This window comes from Trifolium pratense, linkage group LG4 (assembly GCF_020283565.1).
Source record: "Trifolium pratense cultivar HEN17-A07 linkage group LG4, ARS_RC_1.1, whole genome shotgun sequence".
In the NCBI taxonomy this organism is placed as follows: Eukaryota; Viridiplantae; Streptophyta; class Magnoliopsida; order Fabales; family Fabaceae; genus Trifolium; species Trifolium pratense.
The window spans coordinates 42,766,149-42,782,353 of record NC_060062.1 but is presented as its reverse complement, the minus strand read 5'-3'; the positions used below and the strand labels follow the sequence as shown (position 1 = coordinate 42,782,353).

Genomic DNA, 16,205 nt, shown 5'->3' with positions numbered 1-16,205 from the left:
TATATAAAAAATTTAAAATATCAACTTGAATTTTATAACAATAAAATTTAATGAAAAAAAATTCCCTTCAAACTTTTTTTAATAAAATTTCATATATTTAAAAGAAAAAACACAAAAGTGTCTCATTTTATCGTTATTTATATTTTGATTCACATATCCAACCATATAATATTATAATTTAGTCAATAAAATTATTATTATATCATAATTTTTAATTAGAACAACATTATTTAATATATTACATTAAAATAAAACAATGAATTAAATTAAATAATAAGAAAAAAAATTATCGATGTATTTATTAATATATGCCATGGTGTTTTTTTTAAGGAATGTCATTGTTGTTTATAACTAGTGTAATACTCCCTCCGGTCCATTTTATAAGGAACACTTGGAAAAAATCACACAGACCAATGAAACATATTTAACATAGTTATTTTCATTTAATACTCTTATAAATTTAAATTTATTCCATGTTTACCCTTATTTAATTACTTTTTATTCAACTAACTTACTTATTTTTAAATCCTCTCTCATAATAAATAAGGGCATAAGTGAAATTGAACATTTAGAACATTTGAAAATTGGTCAAAGTTTCTTATAAAAAGGACCAAATTTTTTCCCCAAAGTGTTCCTTATAATAAGGACCGGAGGGAGTAGTATTAATTATTAAATATATTTCAGTAATAATGGATATCACATAAATGCAAGTGGCCTAGTGGTGGTTGTGATGTTGAAGTATAGAAAGGACCTGTGTTCGATTCTCATATCCAACATAATAGATTTTTTTTGAAATAATTCATTTCCTCTCCAAACTGGTCCGGTTCGCGCGTGGGTTTACCCGGTTCCCGGTTCAACCATCGACCCGGCCGGTTCACAACGGTTTTCGACGGTTTAAAAGCAGAATCGGTTCTGCATGCTAACCGAGCCGGCCACCCCACCGGTTCCCGGCCCGACCGGTCCAACCGGCCGGTCCGGTCCGGTTTTTAAAACTATGCCTACGTGTTTTTCGTCCGCCCTACGTTTTATCTTTTTTACTTTTTCGCTATTTAAGTAGTGAATGTTTTAAGAATGAGAAAAGTTGTCAATGCCGTTCGCTACTTAAGTAGCGGATCAGTCGGTGGTCAAGTCTCTTGCATCAGTTAAAGGTCTGCGATGTGGCCCATTTTAATTGGTCACCTATACGACCAAGGTGGCTATAAAAGGAGCCCTTCAGGTGGTGAGGTCTCACACCTCTCCCACTTATATATGTTTTTTTCTTCTTTCTTTTTGCTTAGTTAGTTTAGTTTTTATTATTTATTGTAAATGGCGCATAGTCTTTCTTTATGCCTCAAAAGTTACTTATATCATCTGGATTGTGTATATGGTAGCGAATACACGTGATTGAATCCTCTCCTTCACCCTCATTTCCATCTCTCTCAATCCTCTCTATCTTTCTTAATTTCAATCTCTCTCTTCAATAAAAAAGTTTAAAATAATAATGAGAGAGAGTGAGATTAAGAGATAGATAGAGAGAATTGAGAGAGATGGAGAGGAGAGTGAAGGAGATGATTCAAATCCCAAATACACATTGGTTCTTCTGTTCACAGACCATTGTAGGCCATAGCCCAAAGAGAGGAATACACTAAAGTTGAATCTACCAATCACTTTAATTTGTTTTGTTTTTTTCTTTTCTTTTCTTCCTTAGAACATATGAGAGGAAGACGCCACATTTATAAACTTTAAGTCATTAGGTATAAGTATCACCTCTATTATAAGTTTAATATTTTTCTCATTCATAATTAATATAAGACTTAACCACTCACACTTAAAACTCAACCGTTTAAAATGATAGGTAGTTGCGAGGGGGAATGAAATATTGAATGGTGAAGCCTGAGCCACAGAGAAATGACCATTGATAATACACAACCCTCCCCAACCAGACATATGAGAATGACATCTTTCCACATCAATCCTAGCTTCAATAAAAAGGAAAGTGGCTTGCTTGATTGATCCTTCCCATCTTTAGATCTCACCAAATTTGTGCATACCATTATTGGTATACAACACTTTAACTACACATTTTATTTGAATATGTATTTGTACATCATAAAGATGGATAATTTTGATAAGCCTAAAAATTAATAAACATTATTTGTAAACTTATCATAATTATTCACATCGGCAAATATATCGATACATATTCAAATAAGATGTGTAAAGAATAATTCAACATTGAATAAATTCTTTTTAAACAAATAGAGGTAACTATTTGTGATAGCTAAGTAATAAGGCACCAAAAAAAGGCATTGCTTGGTGAAATGTTTAGCTAATAAATACTATGATTGTGACTAATTGAGTTCATCTACTTACTCTGAACCCCTACTACATTATTGACATATCTCTATATTTTGAAGGGTGAGTGACATAGATAGTAACCAAAAGTTTGAATTATGCATCTTTTTTAAGAGTCCACATGTCTTACGTTTGATGTGTTTTTATATGTCTAATGCCACTAGCTAGTAAATTCAAATGAAACGGACAACATATGAAATGTTTCAGTTAAGATTTGTTGTTTTGACCCACCATTGATAAATGCTATTAAATGCTACAACTTTCAATTTTACTACACAGATGTTACTACAAAGTGGGGTTTAATCAAAGTGGGGTTTACTTTAATCAATATTATGTATGCTACAACTATGTATTATCATATTATGTATGTATCAAAGATGTAAATTCATGATGAGCAAATTGTTACTACAAAGTGGGGTTTAATCAATATCATAATCAAGTAGCCGATTTGTCTCAAACTTTATATGAATGCTTTGTAGGCCCATTTTAATGTAATTGGAATTATTGCTTCAAATGAGAGAATATATATGCTTAATAGTGGTGGTGTAATTTGAATGATTAGATTACACACTTGGCTAAAGTGTTAAAGAGGTCTAACATATAACAAAGAGTATCTAGCCGGAAAGTTTTAGTATTTCATGTCAAGCATATATGAGGAATGAAATCCCATTGATGTGGAAAAGTATGGCACACTCTATAGATACGTATCTTATAAAATAAGGTATTGTGAAGCTCTCATATGTCATTAGTTTTTAGTAGTTGAGATTTAGGTCACTATTGGAGTAGTTGCTGATTTTGGAAAATTGGATTTTAAATTAAGCACCCTTTTACTACACCTTTAATCAAGTATTTTTTAAAATTAAGTATTCGTTTGTTAAAAGAAAACAACTCTTTTAATAGATCTCAATTACTTGAAGAGATTAATATATATAGTTGCGTGCGAATAATACTTTGATTATCAGAGTCAATACTCTTCCGTAAAAAAAAAGTCATACTCAAAAGGTTGCTATAGTATTATTATTGCCATGTCATGTATGAACTTCATTTACAATTACATTATCCCTAAAGCATATAAAAAAAGTAAATGTGATTCATCACCCATAAGAAAAGAAGAGTAGATGTGACTTCCTCCTCCTATTGTCCTCAATGGTAGGACCTTTGCAATGAGAGTGAACATACTTTGTGCATGATCAGTAGGAGACCACACCAATGAAATGGTTAAATATTCCACTCACTAGCATCAATTAAAATTTCATAGTTTCAGATTCTAATGCATGATGAAAAGATAAAATAGTTTAAACACTAGTTGAATTGTAGTATATGCTATCAATCATAATTAGTATTTAATTATTATCATTATTATTTTAGGATTTGTATAAAGTCTATAGAGTCAATCACCTTAATTGTTGGAGATATTTGTTCCTTAATTTACTCCAATTAGGTTACTATACTTGTGTATATATACACCTCTTGTAAACCCTTAAAAGCAATGCAATATACAACTTTATTCATTCCTTTACATGGTATCAGTTGGTAACGTTCCAGCCCTACCCTGTTAACACTTTGCCGTCACACTTTGCCTCCCATGGCTTCCGATGGCTCTCGCTCCATAGCTAACCCCTATGAACCCTCCAAACCCTTTTCGTGTATCACCCTCAGCGGTGTCACCAAGCTTCTCCCTACCAATTACCTCAATTGGAAACTCCAGGTAGAAGCCTTCCTTGATGGTTTTGATCTCCTCAAATACACTGATGGATCGTTCCCTGCGCCGACAGCAACGATCACCACCACCGCAACTCCTCCGGTAACATCACCAAACCCTGCTTTTCAAACATGGCGTCGCCAGGATCGCCTCATCTATGGTGCCATCCTCACCACTCTTTCCGACGAGGTGGCCTCCTTGGTATCCCAGACGAAGACCTCGCACGACCTCTGGGAGCTTCTCAAGAACACCTATGCCAAAGCCTCCCGCAGTCATCTTAAACAACTCAAGGAACGTCTTCGGATGGCCTCGAAAGGTACTCAATCCATCACGACCTACATGCACTCTCTGAAGCAAACCGCTGATCTCCTCGCCTCTCTCGGATCTGCTGTCTCCGTCGAGGACATGACCGACCATGTCTTGCGCGGCCTTGATGACGGTTACCGAGCAGTCATTGATGGGGTCAACGCAAGGGACACTCCAATCACCTTTGATGATCTCCTCGAAAAGCTCCTCATCCAGGAACTCTCTCTTGCTGCTGCTCAACGCCAATCACCTGCTCCTGTTACTGCGCTGCACGCTCAGGCAAGGTCGACCAACAACAAGCCTCGACCAAGTCAGGCACCTGCACCGACCAACCAACGCCCAGGTGATCGCAAACCATTCCTTGGTCGATGTCAATGGTGCAACATCAAGGGACACGTCCTCGCTGACTGCCAACTCTTTCGGACCCAACACCCCAGCGTCCCCGCACCTCCTCGTTCTTCTCCGAGCACCACTGGCCAGGCCCAGGCCCACACCGCTACTGCTGGCACATCCTCGCCTGGTTTTCTGCTCGACAGTGGAGCGACACATCATGTGACCAACGACCTTACAAATCTGGCACTTCACCATCCATACACTGGCCCCGACTCCCTCTTCATGGGGAATGGTTCAGGTTTAAACATCTCTCACTCTGGAACACTTTTAATTAATGATTTATCCTTGTCTAATGCTCTTTATGTTCCCTCCATGAAACAACAAATCATTTCTGTTTCTCAACTCACCAAACAAACTAACTCTGCCGTTGTTTTCTTACCAAACTCTTTTTATGTCATGAACCTGCAGACACGCCAAACAACCCATAAAGGCTCTTGTGTGAATGGACTTTATCTGTTGCCCACGACCTCACCTTCCGCCCACACCGTCCAAGTGGAATCCTCTGCTTCCTGGCATCACAAGCTTGGACACCCTTCAACTTCCATCTTTAAATTTATTCAACATCATTTTTCTTTAGGTTCAAATAAATTTCCGCAATCAGATTGTAATTCATGCCAAATTAATAAAAGTCATAAACTTCCTTTTCATGAATCTACGCTTACATCTACTTATCCATTAGAAATAATTTTTTCTGATGTATGGACTTCCCCTGTTTTATCTATTGATGGTCTTCGTTACTATTGTTTGTTTGTTGATCATTATACTCGCTATATATGGCTATATCCCATGAAACTAAAGTCTGATGTGCAATCTATTTTTCCCAAATTTAAAACACTAGTTGAAAACTTCTACCAACACAAAATAAAAGTCCTATACACTGACAATGGTGGCGAATACATTGGTCTTCGTTCCTTTCTAAGTACTCATGGCATAAGTCACCACACCACTCCCCCTCATACACCCGAACACAATGGCATCTCTGAACGGCGGAATCGGCACATTGCCGAAACCGGTCTCTCCCTCCTTCACCACGCTGGCCTTCCCCTCACCTACTGGCCTCACGCCATGACCACTGCAGCCTACCTCATTAACCGTCTCCCTACCCCAATCCTCGGGCACCAATCACCTTACTCTAAACTCATCCACATTAGTCCGGATTATCATAAATTAAAATGTTTTGGATGTTTGTGTTTTCCCTGGATTAAACCTTATGCTAACCATAAACTTGCTCCAAAGTCTACTATGTGTGTTTTTGTAGGTTACTCAGCTGATCAACATGCATATCTATGCCTCGATCCTTCAACTGGACGGATTTACACCTCTCGCCATGTCAAGTTCGTCGAAACTGAATTCCCCTTCCGTTCACTGGTGGCCCAACCGATCACGTCCACGACCTCACAGACTGGTCCACTCCAACTGCCCGTCTTGCCGACCATCGCTCCACCTACTGCGAGCACCGATCCCACATCCCCGGATATCTCACTTGTTGAGCCTCCCTCCCCGTCTGGCATTTCCTCCCCGACCACATCCCAATCCTCGTCCTCAAATACAACGAGCAATGAAACGACCAGTAATGATCCCTCTTCCTCCCTACAGCCAACATTGCTCCCACAACCACAAACGACCTCTCCCCCCACAACGACCACTGAACCCCATGGCGGTGGGATCATCACCCGGTCCAAAAACAACATCGTCAAACCCATCCACAAACTCAACCTCCATGTCCGTCCCTCATCCCCGATGGAACCTAGTACTATTACCCAAGCCCTTCGTGATCCGGACTGGCGTTCCGCCATGTTGGCTGAATTTGATGCCCTACATCGCAACAACACCTGGGAACTCGTTGGTCGTTCCTCTGCTCAAAATTTGGTTGGTTGTAAGTGGGTCTTTCGCATCAAGAGAAATCCAGATGGGTCCATTGATCGGTACAAGGCTCGATTGGTCGCTAAGGGTTTCCATCAACGCCCTGGTTGTGACTACACAGAAACATTTAGCCCCGTCGTCAAACCAGTGACAATTCGGATCATCCTCGCCTTGGCAGTTCGACAAGGATGGTCCGTCCGCCAGCTTGATGTTAACAATGCCTTTCTTCAAGGGACGCTCAACGAGGAGGTCTACATGGCTCAACCACCTGGCTTTGTTAACAAAAGCTTCCCTGATCATGTTTGTCGCCTAAAGAAGGCGCTCTACGGGTTAAAGCAAGCTCCTCGCGCTTGGTATATGGAACTTCGTGTATTCCTGCTCTCCATTGGCTTCGTCAATTCCACCGCCGATGCTTCCTTGTTCATTCAGCGGACACCACGCGCGACACTATACTTGCTCGTCTATGTCGACGACATCATTGTTACGGGGAGCTCCTCGACAGAATTGTCTCGTCTCATTGCTACACTTGCAGCCCGTTTCTCATTGAAAGATCTTGGCTATCTCAATTATTTCCTGGGTGTTGAAGTCATTCCTTCCACTGCAGGCATGTTTCTTTCACAACGGAAATACATCACTGATCTCCTTCAAAAGTCGGGCATGACAGAAGCTAAACCAGCGTCCACTCCAATAACTGCAACTCCTCCGCTGCTCAAAAACTCTGGTGATCCCTTGCCCTCCCCGACTGAATACCGAGCACTAGTTGGAAGTCTCCAATACTTGAGTCTTACTCGACCAGACATTGCCTTCACGACCAACAAACTTGCTCAGTTCATGCAGAACCCGAGCACCATGCACTGGTTGGCTCTCAAGCGCCTACTTCGCTATCTGGCCGGCTCTTGCGACAAAGGCATTTTCATCTCCGCGACTGCTCCCCTGACCTTTCATGCGTACTCAGATGCGGACTGGGCGGGTGACAAAGATGATTATATTTCTACCACTGGTTACCTGCTCTATCTTGGCGACACCCCCATCTCTTGGAGTTCCCGCAAGCAACGCTCGGTTGCTCGATCATCTACTGAAGCTGAGTATAAAGCCTTGGCCGACACGGCCAGTGAACTCCTTTGGGTACTCTCTTTGTTCACTGAACTTGGTCACACTCCTACAGCTGGTCCTGTCATCTACTGCGACAATCTTGGTGCTACACATCTGAGTGCTAATCCTGTCTTCCACTCCAGAATGAAGCACATAGCCTTAGCTTATCACTTTGTCCGTGAAAACGTTCAACGTGGCCGTTTTCGTGTTTCCTTCGTCTCTACCAACGACCAGCTTGCTGACATTCTCACCAAGCCTCTGCTTCGCCCTCGGTTCGAGTTTCTACTATCCAAGTTGCATCTTTCTTCCAGGTCGCCCAACTTGCGGGAGGATATCAATCATAATTAGTATTTAATTATTATCATTATTATTTTAGGATTTGTATAAAGTCTATAGAGTCAATCACCTTAATTGTTGGAGATATTTGTTCCTTAATTTACTCCAATTAGGTTACTATACTTGTGTATATATACACCTCTTGTAAACCCTTAAAAGCAATGCAATATACAACTTTATTCATTCCTTTACATATGCTTAGTTGAACTTTCATTCCCCTTAATTGAGGTATCCAGTTATACATGCAACATTACTTTATAATAATTCTCAAAGCTAATTTGATTAAGCTCTCTTGTCAACTTGTTATTAAATCTAGCAATATTCTTTATATTGATGTTACTTCTCATAATTAAATAGGATTAAGTTATGATTAAATATTGTACATTGTTAAAAGAGACTCACGTTCACTTGTCAAGTAATTCATACTAAATCCTAATAAAAGCTACACCCTCAACATTCTCGTGAGCTTAACTCAATTAGTAAGAATATGACATTTTATATGCAGAGTTGAGATTCAAATTCAGACATTTCATTTATCCGTCTTAAAAGATGAAATTTATAGTCACTATACTACCTAACAAACAAAAACAGCCCCATCCCCATACACCCCACACACACAAATGCTAGTAATTATTCGCTTAGAAAAGGGAAATAAAATGCATATGATGATATACTCCAATTTATGAACTTATTATAATCCAATCAGAAACAAAATATTTATGAGTGCAATAGGGAATAAAGGAAATGGGCAAGCAAGTAGTAATGATGAGTAGTACCCTTCTTCAAGATGGCCCTTTTTTTTATCGAGTTGTTTAAAGGCTAGAATTTCACTTTTTAAAATGAAATAGTAAGAGTATCAGGGTTCGAACTCCGATTCCTACATTTTACATGCAATATATCAATCAACTGAGTTATGCTCACGGAGACAAGATGACCCATTTCTAATCATACGCATAGAATGATTGGGCACCAACCAAAGCACCACCACCATGTTGAGATAAGGGAAAATTGCTAATTCATGGTTCAGTCATCTTGATTAATTAAAATATTGTCATTAGAAATTAAATTCGAGTTTTTTCGAACGATTCGTCATAATGAAACTAAAAAATATTTTGTTAAAAGAGTAAATTGATTGATTTTTTATTTTAAGCAACTAAATTGATTGATATTATTTCATTTGACTAATTTTTTTTTTAAGACGGTTTAATGGACTAAATTGTTATTTCACAATTTTGGAAAACTAAATTGACAACCCTTATGATGAATACTTTTGTTTACTAGTTCTAAAACATTGGCGGGGACCAACATCTCATACTCATGGGATGGGAGAGTTGACAATGCTATTTTTTCTTAAAAAAATTGCCTGCGTTCGATTTTTATAATCTAACTTTATTAAAGAAAGACATATTTTTGTAACAAAAAAAAAACATATTTTGTCCCCGTGAACTTGACTCAGTTGGTAGGAACATCACATTATATGTGAAGTAGCCCGGATTTGAACGTTGGAAACTCCACTTACTCTCCTCTAATGTGAATTTTTTAGCCAACTAAACTATTTGAAAAGAAAAAAAAAAAAAAGACATATTTTGCCACAACTAAAGAATTAGTTTCAAATAAGAAACCAAATGATCTAAATTATGGGAATATCTTTGGTGAAGGTGAAATATCCTAATTATTATTGTGTAGCAGCAAGTGAGGTTAGAAGTTTCACACTATTTAGTAAATTTTTTATTTTTTTTTAATCGGCAAAATTTATTGAAGCTTCCTTAATACCAAGAAGTAAATTGAATGTTTAAAGTGAATGTTTAACGACATATAAGTGAGTGTGTAAAAAAAAACATATATATATATATATATAAAAGTGAGATGATCTTAATTTCAATGTCTTAAAATTTTGAATGGGATATAATGTTCAATCCATTTGCTCATATTAAAATTTTGGATGAAAAAATAGTGTTTAACTTACTTATATATAGCCTCTTCGTCCTTTAATATGGGTCATGGGCTAATTAAGAAAAATAAAAGGAATAAATTTTGCATAGGAAAGAATTTTCTTTATACTTTTAAAAAATAAATTACATAAATTTCAATACTTTCATATCTTATTTAGTTCCTTTAACTAGTGCCCAAAAATACTAGTTAGGGTTGGGAATAGGTCATGCGGCTTACGGGCGCCTTCGGCCTAGCCTGACCTGTTTATTAAAAATGTCAGGCTTAGGCTTTGAAAAAAGTCTGTTTACATAAATAGGTCAGGCTCATGCTTCTAAAAAAGCCTACAAATCCTGATAGGCCGACCTGTTTATATTTAATTATTATTATTTATATTTTTTTTGCCAAAGAAAAAATATATTATTATTATTTAATCATATTTGTTATTTTATTAACTTTTAATTATTGTGCTAATCATTTTATTCGCTTTTTCTTAATGTTGAAGAAATTATAAAAATTTAAATGTGAAATATGCTTTTAAGGTCTGTTTAACCTATTTAAAAAGACTATATAGAGACCTTTATGTAACACATACTTTTAAATAGGCTACAAGGTCATGTCAGACTTTAAAAAGCTCATGTCAGGCCAAAATAAATAACATTTGATAGGCCATAGGCCAGACTCAGGTCTGAAGAAAAATCGTAGGTCAGGCCGAGGCTGGCCTGCATGTTCCCGACCCTAATACTAGTTATCATTTTCCTTTTAAATTATCATCTTTATCAAATGTATTTAACATTAATTTTTATCGATCGTTAGTTGGTTTAGTGATGATTGACGCTGAACTTAACAGAGAAAATTACAGTTCGATCTATACAATTGCAATCAGAATAGAACTAGAAGCAATTGATGTAAGAACCGACTCCGAACCGAGTTACTTGAGAGTTTCCTCATCAGGGGAGAGTTTTCTTTCTTAAAAGGTGGATTGTTGCAATGTTCAACGGAGTAGACTATTACAGTACTTGTAGTTTTGACTTGTCATCCCAAACCCTCCAAACAAAACAACAATAGCTATCTTCCAAAACACCCAACTTTGTCAAAATCTTCTTCTTTTCTTCAATCTCCAATTAACATTCACCAAGGTGCTGTGCTCTCATCATTTTCTCTACTCCTTTTTTCCTTTTAATTCATTTTTCCAATTGTTTTTATTCTCTCTCTCTCTCTCTCTCTCTCTTATAATCTTTACCCTCTCTTCTACTTCTACAATTTCTCTTCTTCAACACACTCTTAGAGGTGATGGGCCCTAAATTCCACTGAATTTTTCATTCTAAGAATCAAAAGGGTATCTTTACCTCTTTCAGTGCTTCCCCTTTGTTCCAATTTCCTGCTGTATCGCATTTAGTGTTTTTTTTTACTCTCTTTTTAACTCACAAGATAAGATTTAGGACATTTTATTTTACTTGATTGATTCTTTGCTATTTTTTTTATATCTCAAATGGGTTTTCTTTATGAGACTTGATTCTCTCAAATTTTGTGTTGGGTATGGTGTTTGAGTGATAAAGACTTGATTTTTTGTGCTGCACTTTTGCTTTGAACCCTTGCAGACAAGGAAGATGGATAGAGTTCTTCAACCTCCTTTGGTAATTTTGCTTTTACTTTTTTCTTAATCTTTTTATTGGTAGTTTATATATGTCATTTCATGGTTAGCTTTTGATGTAAACCAATGCTGCCAAGGTTGTTTGTTTGGAAGAGATCGGAACTTGTAATGTTTAGATCATCGGAGTTTGGTTTTCCTAATATGCTGTTTTGAATGAGATTTAGAAAAGAAAAAAAATTAATCTTAAAATGAGCTTTAGTAATGAAGCGAAGACTTAGGGATTGATCTTTAAGAAGATAGTTATTTTAAGGTTTTGAGATTTTGTTTTGTTGAAATTTGAATTTGATTACTCATTGAACTTTTCTTCTATTACCCTTGTATGTTCTATTTTTTGCATTTGAATCACTGGGATGCATGTTCCTTTAGGTTTCTGGGTTGTGTAATAGATGAAAAATGCATACAATTCAATTTATTTTATAATCTAGGTGTTCACATAGGGATAATATTTTCCTTAATCCTACTGTGTAATTCTCAGAAATTTGAGATGGTTCATCGCTAAAGTGCTATGTTTATTCTGTATTTGCATGTACTTAATGCTATCATGAGTTGTCAATTGAGTTGTCTTTTCATATGGTGTTTCATACAGATTATACAAACACATGCAGATCATTTTTCATCAAAATGTCACAAAGATGATTATAGTTTTTATTTCTCATTATTTATGTATTGATGATGAGCTGATATGTATGTACGTTATCTTAACTGGAATGACTGTCCTCATTATTTCTCTATCTGCTGATTCTTTTAGTTTGTTTGTACAAGTTTCTTTGAGTTGAGTTCATAAATCATAACTTCACATGTCTGTGCAGGTTGATACTACTTCATGTTTATGTAGAGTAGATACAAGCCTGAGAACTGTTACTGGAGCAAAGAAGTATGTTCCTGGAACAAAGCTCTGTCTTCGGCCTGACATTAAACATTCCATTCACCCGACAAGAAACAAGCCAGCACGTGGTGACAGAAGTTGCAATCAATCCCCACTACTTCCAGGACTCCCTGATGATCTTGCTATTGCTTGCCTAATCCGAGTCCCGCGGATTGAACACCGTAAACTTCGGCTAGTCTGCAAAAGATGGTATAGGCTTTTGATTGGTAACTTTTTTTACTCTCTGCGCAAGAGTCTCGGAATAACAGAAGAGTGGATATATGTCATTAAGAGAGACCGAGATGGGAAAATCTCTTGGCATGCTTTTGATCCTGTATATCAACAATGGCAGCCCCTGCCTCCTGTTCCTAAGGAATATTCTGGAGCTCTTGGTTTTGGCTGTGCTGTTCTGAATGGCTGTCACCTATACTTGTTTGGTGGGAAGGATCCACTAAAGGGATCCATGAGACGTGTCATTTTTTATAGTACTAGAACAAATAAATGGCACCGTGCTCCAGACATGCTTCGCAGGCGGAACTTCTTTGGCTCCTGCGTTATAAACAATTGTCTATATGTGGCTGGTGGGGAGAATGAAGGTGTACATCGGTCGTTGAGATCGGCGGAAGTTTATGATCCCAACAAAAATCGATGGTCATTTATTTCAGATATGAGCACTGCAATGGTTCCTTTCATTGGAGTTGTCTATGATGGGAAGTGGTTTCTAAAGGGACTTGGTTCTCATCGACAGGTTCTGAGTGAGGTCTATCAGCCAGAGAATGATCGTTGGTACCCTGTTCAAGATGGAATGGTTTCCGGGTGGAGGAACCCTAGCACTACCCTTAATGGAATACTTTATGCTTTAGAATGCAAGGATGGCTGCAAACTTAGGGTTTACGATGATGCTACTGATTCGTGGAGCAAGCATATTGACAGTCGAGTGCATTTGGGAAGCTCACGGGCTTTGGAGGCCGCTGCCCTTGTCCCCCTCAATGGGAAACTGTGTATTATCCGGAACAATATGAGCATTTCTCTGGTTGATGTTTCAAAACTTGAAGATTTGAAAGGATCTTCTGCTGAACAGTTATGGGAAACTATTGCAGGGAAAGGACATTTCAAGACCTTGATCACAAATATGTTGTCTAGCCTTGCTGGTAGAAACCGACTCAAAACTCACATAGTTCACTGTCAGGTTCTTCAAGCTTAAAGGTTGTGTATAGTGCCAAAAAATTGACGAGGAGTTCCATCACGTGTTAAAACATCTTATCTAGATCATATGCATGGCAAATCTTACCAGAACGCCATGCTGCAGTTCAATGCCGCATTCCATCTCAAAACTGTTGCTCTCGTAAGAGGTGATATATCAGTGAAATATTTTTTGATCTTATAGAGCTACAGATATTGATACACAACTGTTACATTTTGAAAATTTAGTAGGCTGTTTACCATGTCTTATGGTTTATTATTAGCCTTTTTTTCATGTTTCTGCAAACAATGTATAACATAAAGAAGTACTTAGGGTCCGTTTGGTATTCTCATAAAATTGAGGGTGAAAAATTCAAGAACCAGTTTTGAATATAAATTTTCATATATAACTCATCTATGAATTTTTCACCCTCATTTTCTGCAGTGACTACCACAACTGTTCATGTTCATCAACTCTAAATATATATACAACTCTTGCATTACAGATTCATACACGTGCACAAGTCGTAGTTCACAAAATGTTGGTGTGTTTAGCCTTATGTTTTGTAGTTGCACTATATGATCAAACACCGGTTTATTTAGACGAAAAAATTTGCAACCCTCAAAGTCTAGTTTGGAGAACAGTGTGCAAATATTTATTATCATGTTTGACAAAATTGTGGTTGGATTGTGAGTGAATGACTTATTTTTTCTAGTGATGACTAGTTAAGGGTATCTTCAGCCGTTAGATATGCAAATCAATGTATTAGGTTGGGTTAGGTGACTAATGCCTCAGCTGAATTTGTCTTAATATGTGGATTATTATTAGGAGTGGAAGACTTGATGTGTTTTTTTTAAGGGAAAAAAATGTAGGACTGAGTTGGGTTGCTGAGAAGGAAAAAAGCAATTTTTAGTCTATTTTTTGTGCTGACTTGTAGCCTGTAGTGTAGGTATATTCATTCATTACATAGCTAGCTGTCTAATGTGTGTTTTTTTTTTTGTCATAATACTCTAGTGGTCTGAATTTCACTTTTAAGGTGAATAAATGAAAAAAATTAGATTTGAACTTTGGTCTCTACGTATTGCAAAGTTTCTATCACCTGAGTTATACTCACAGGGGCAACTGTCTAGCGTGTATTAATATAGAATGTGTTATTGCAATGGTTTTTGGGGCAATTTGGTCATTGATAGTAGTAATTAAAAAAAAAGAGGGTACTTTACCTAAATTAACTAATTTCTTCACCAACCTTTTTTTTTGCTCCTTCCTCCTTTGAAGACCAAACGTAGTTTCTTATGTTGTAGCTACCTTACAGTGTCTCCAAGTTTGCAAAGATATTACTAGTAATTCTCAACACTTAAAGTTTGAACTTCGAGTGTTGTTGTCAACCCCACAAACCAATTAACTTGTTCAAGTGTCTATTCTCACTTAAATCACGCATCTACCGATTAACTCATTAAAGTAGGGGGGGAAATTCAATATGCAACCAAGTTTTGCTAATATTTTTTGCTTAATGTTCATACGTCGTGAAAAGGCCCGAATATAGATAATTGGCTTTAATGTAGTTTTGATCCCCTATTTTGAAAAACCTGAATTTTTGATCTCCTATTTTAAAACTCAGCACTTTTGATCCCCCTATTTTAGTTTTTTTGTTAGTTTTAGTCCCCCACCTCAATTTGGTCAAACTTTTGCTTATGTGTCATGCTCACTGATGACGTGACATTGTACATGTGGACAAACAATTTCCTTAGATAGTGTCCTGAGCCCCAATCTTTTGCTTCTTTGATTGCAGTGATGTAAACACGGTCATCTTTAAGGAATCCCATTGCAAAACATGCATCTCTATAGGTCAAATATTGTGTGTCACCAATTTTTCTGACATCATCATAGCAAGTTGTCCACATGTACAATGCCACGTCATCAGTGAGCATGACACATTAGCAAAAGTTTGACCAAATTGAGGTGGGGGACTAAAACTAACAAAAAACTAAAATAGGGGGATCAAAAGTGCTGAGTTTTAAAATAGGGGATCAAAAGTTCAGGTTTTTCAAAATAGGAGGATCAAAACTGCATTAAAGCCTAGATAATTTGATTTTGAAATTTGAAGGAGTAGACATGTTCGGAAAATATAAGTGCATAAAGACATCACAATTTTATCATTTTTTCAAGCTCCACGTACATACCAAATCATCGTGTAATAGAAAGAGAAGTATCGGCGACAAATAGTTCAGTTGGTAGAGACTAGAGATAATATTTCAGTTGATATTATTGATGATTGATATATATGATTCAAAGAAAATGTGTTTAATATTATATGAGAACGAAGGGAAATAAAGTATGCATCATTTGTTGATATAAATTTTTTTTTTTTTAAATTTAACCTTCGTAATATATTGGCGGCTTCATGTGGCGTGTGTCTATAATGCCAAAAAAAAAAAATTAATGTAATGTGTTGGTGATTGATATGCATGAGATTAAAATAGTCATATTTAACACATGAAAATGAAGAAAAACAAAACTCGTATATTATTGTATTTATTTATGTTTGTAA

At 36.9% G+C, this 16,205-nt stretch overlaps 1 protein-coding gene across 2 annotated transcripts; it reads left to right on the top strand.

Annotated features, from left to right (window-relative positions):
- The first annotated feature begins 10,948 nt into the window (after nt 1-10,948).
- Nucleotides 10,949-14,167, top strand: LOC123924394 (F-box/kelch-repeat protein At1g55270-like). Of its 2 annotated transcripts, XM_045977270.1 has the most exons (3): nt 10,949-11,094; nt 11,557-11,592; nt 12,419-14,167. In XM_045977270.1, the coding sequence occupies exons 2-3, from the start codon at nt 11,566-11,568 to the stop codon at nt 13,676-13,678; spliced, it is 1,287 nt and encodes a 428-aa protein (XP_045833226.1). In that variant the 5' UTR covers nt 10,949-11,094; nt 11,557-11,565; the 3' UTR covers nt 13,679-14,167. The 2 variants fall into 2 exon arrangements, with proteins under 2 accessions (XP_045833226.1, XP_045833225.1); XM_045977269.1 differs by having other exon boundaries at nt 10,960-11,592.
- Nucleotides 14,168-16,205: the final 2,038 nt, after the last annotated feature.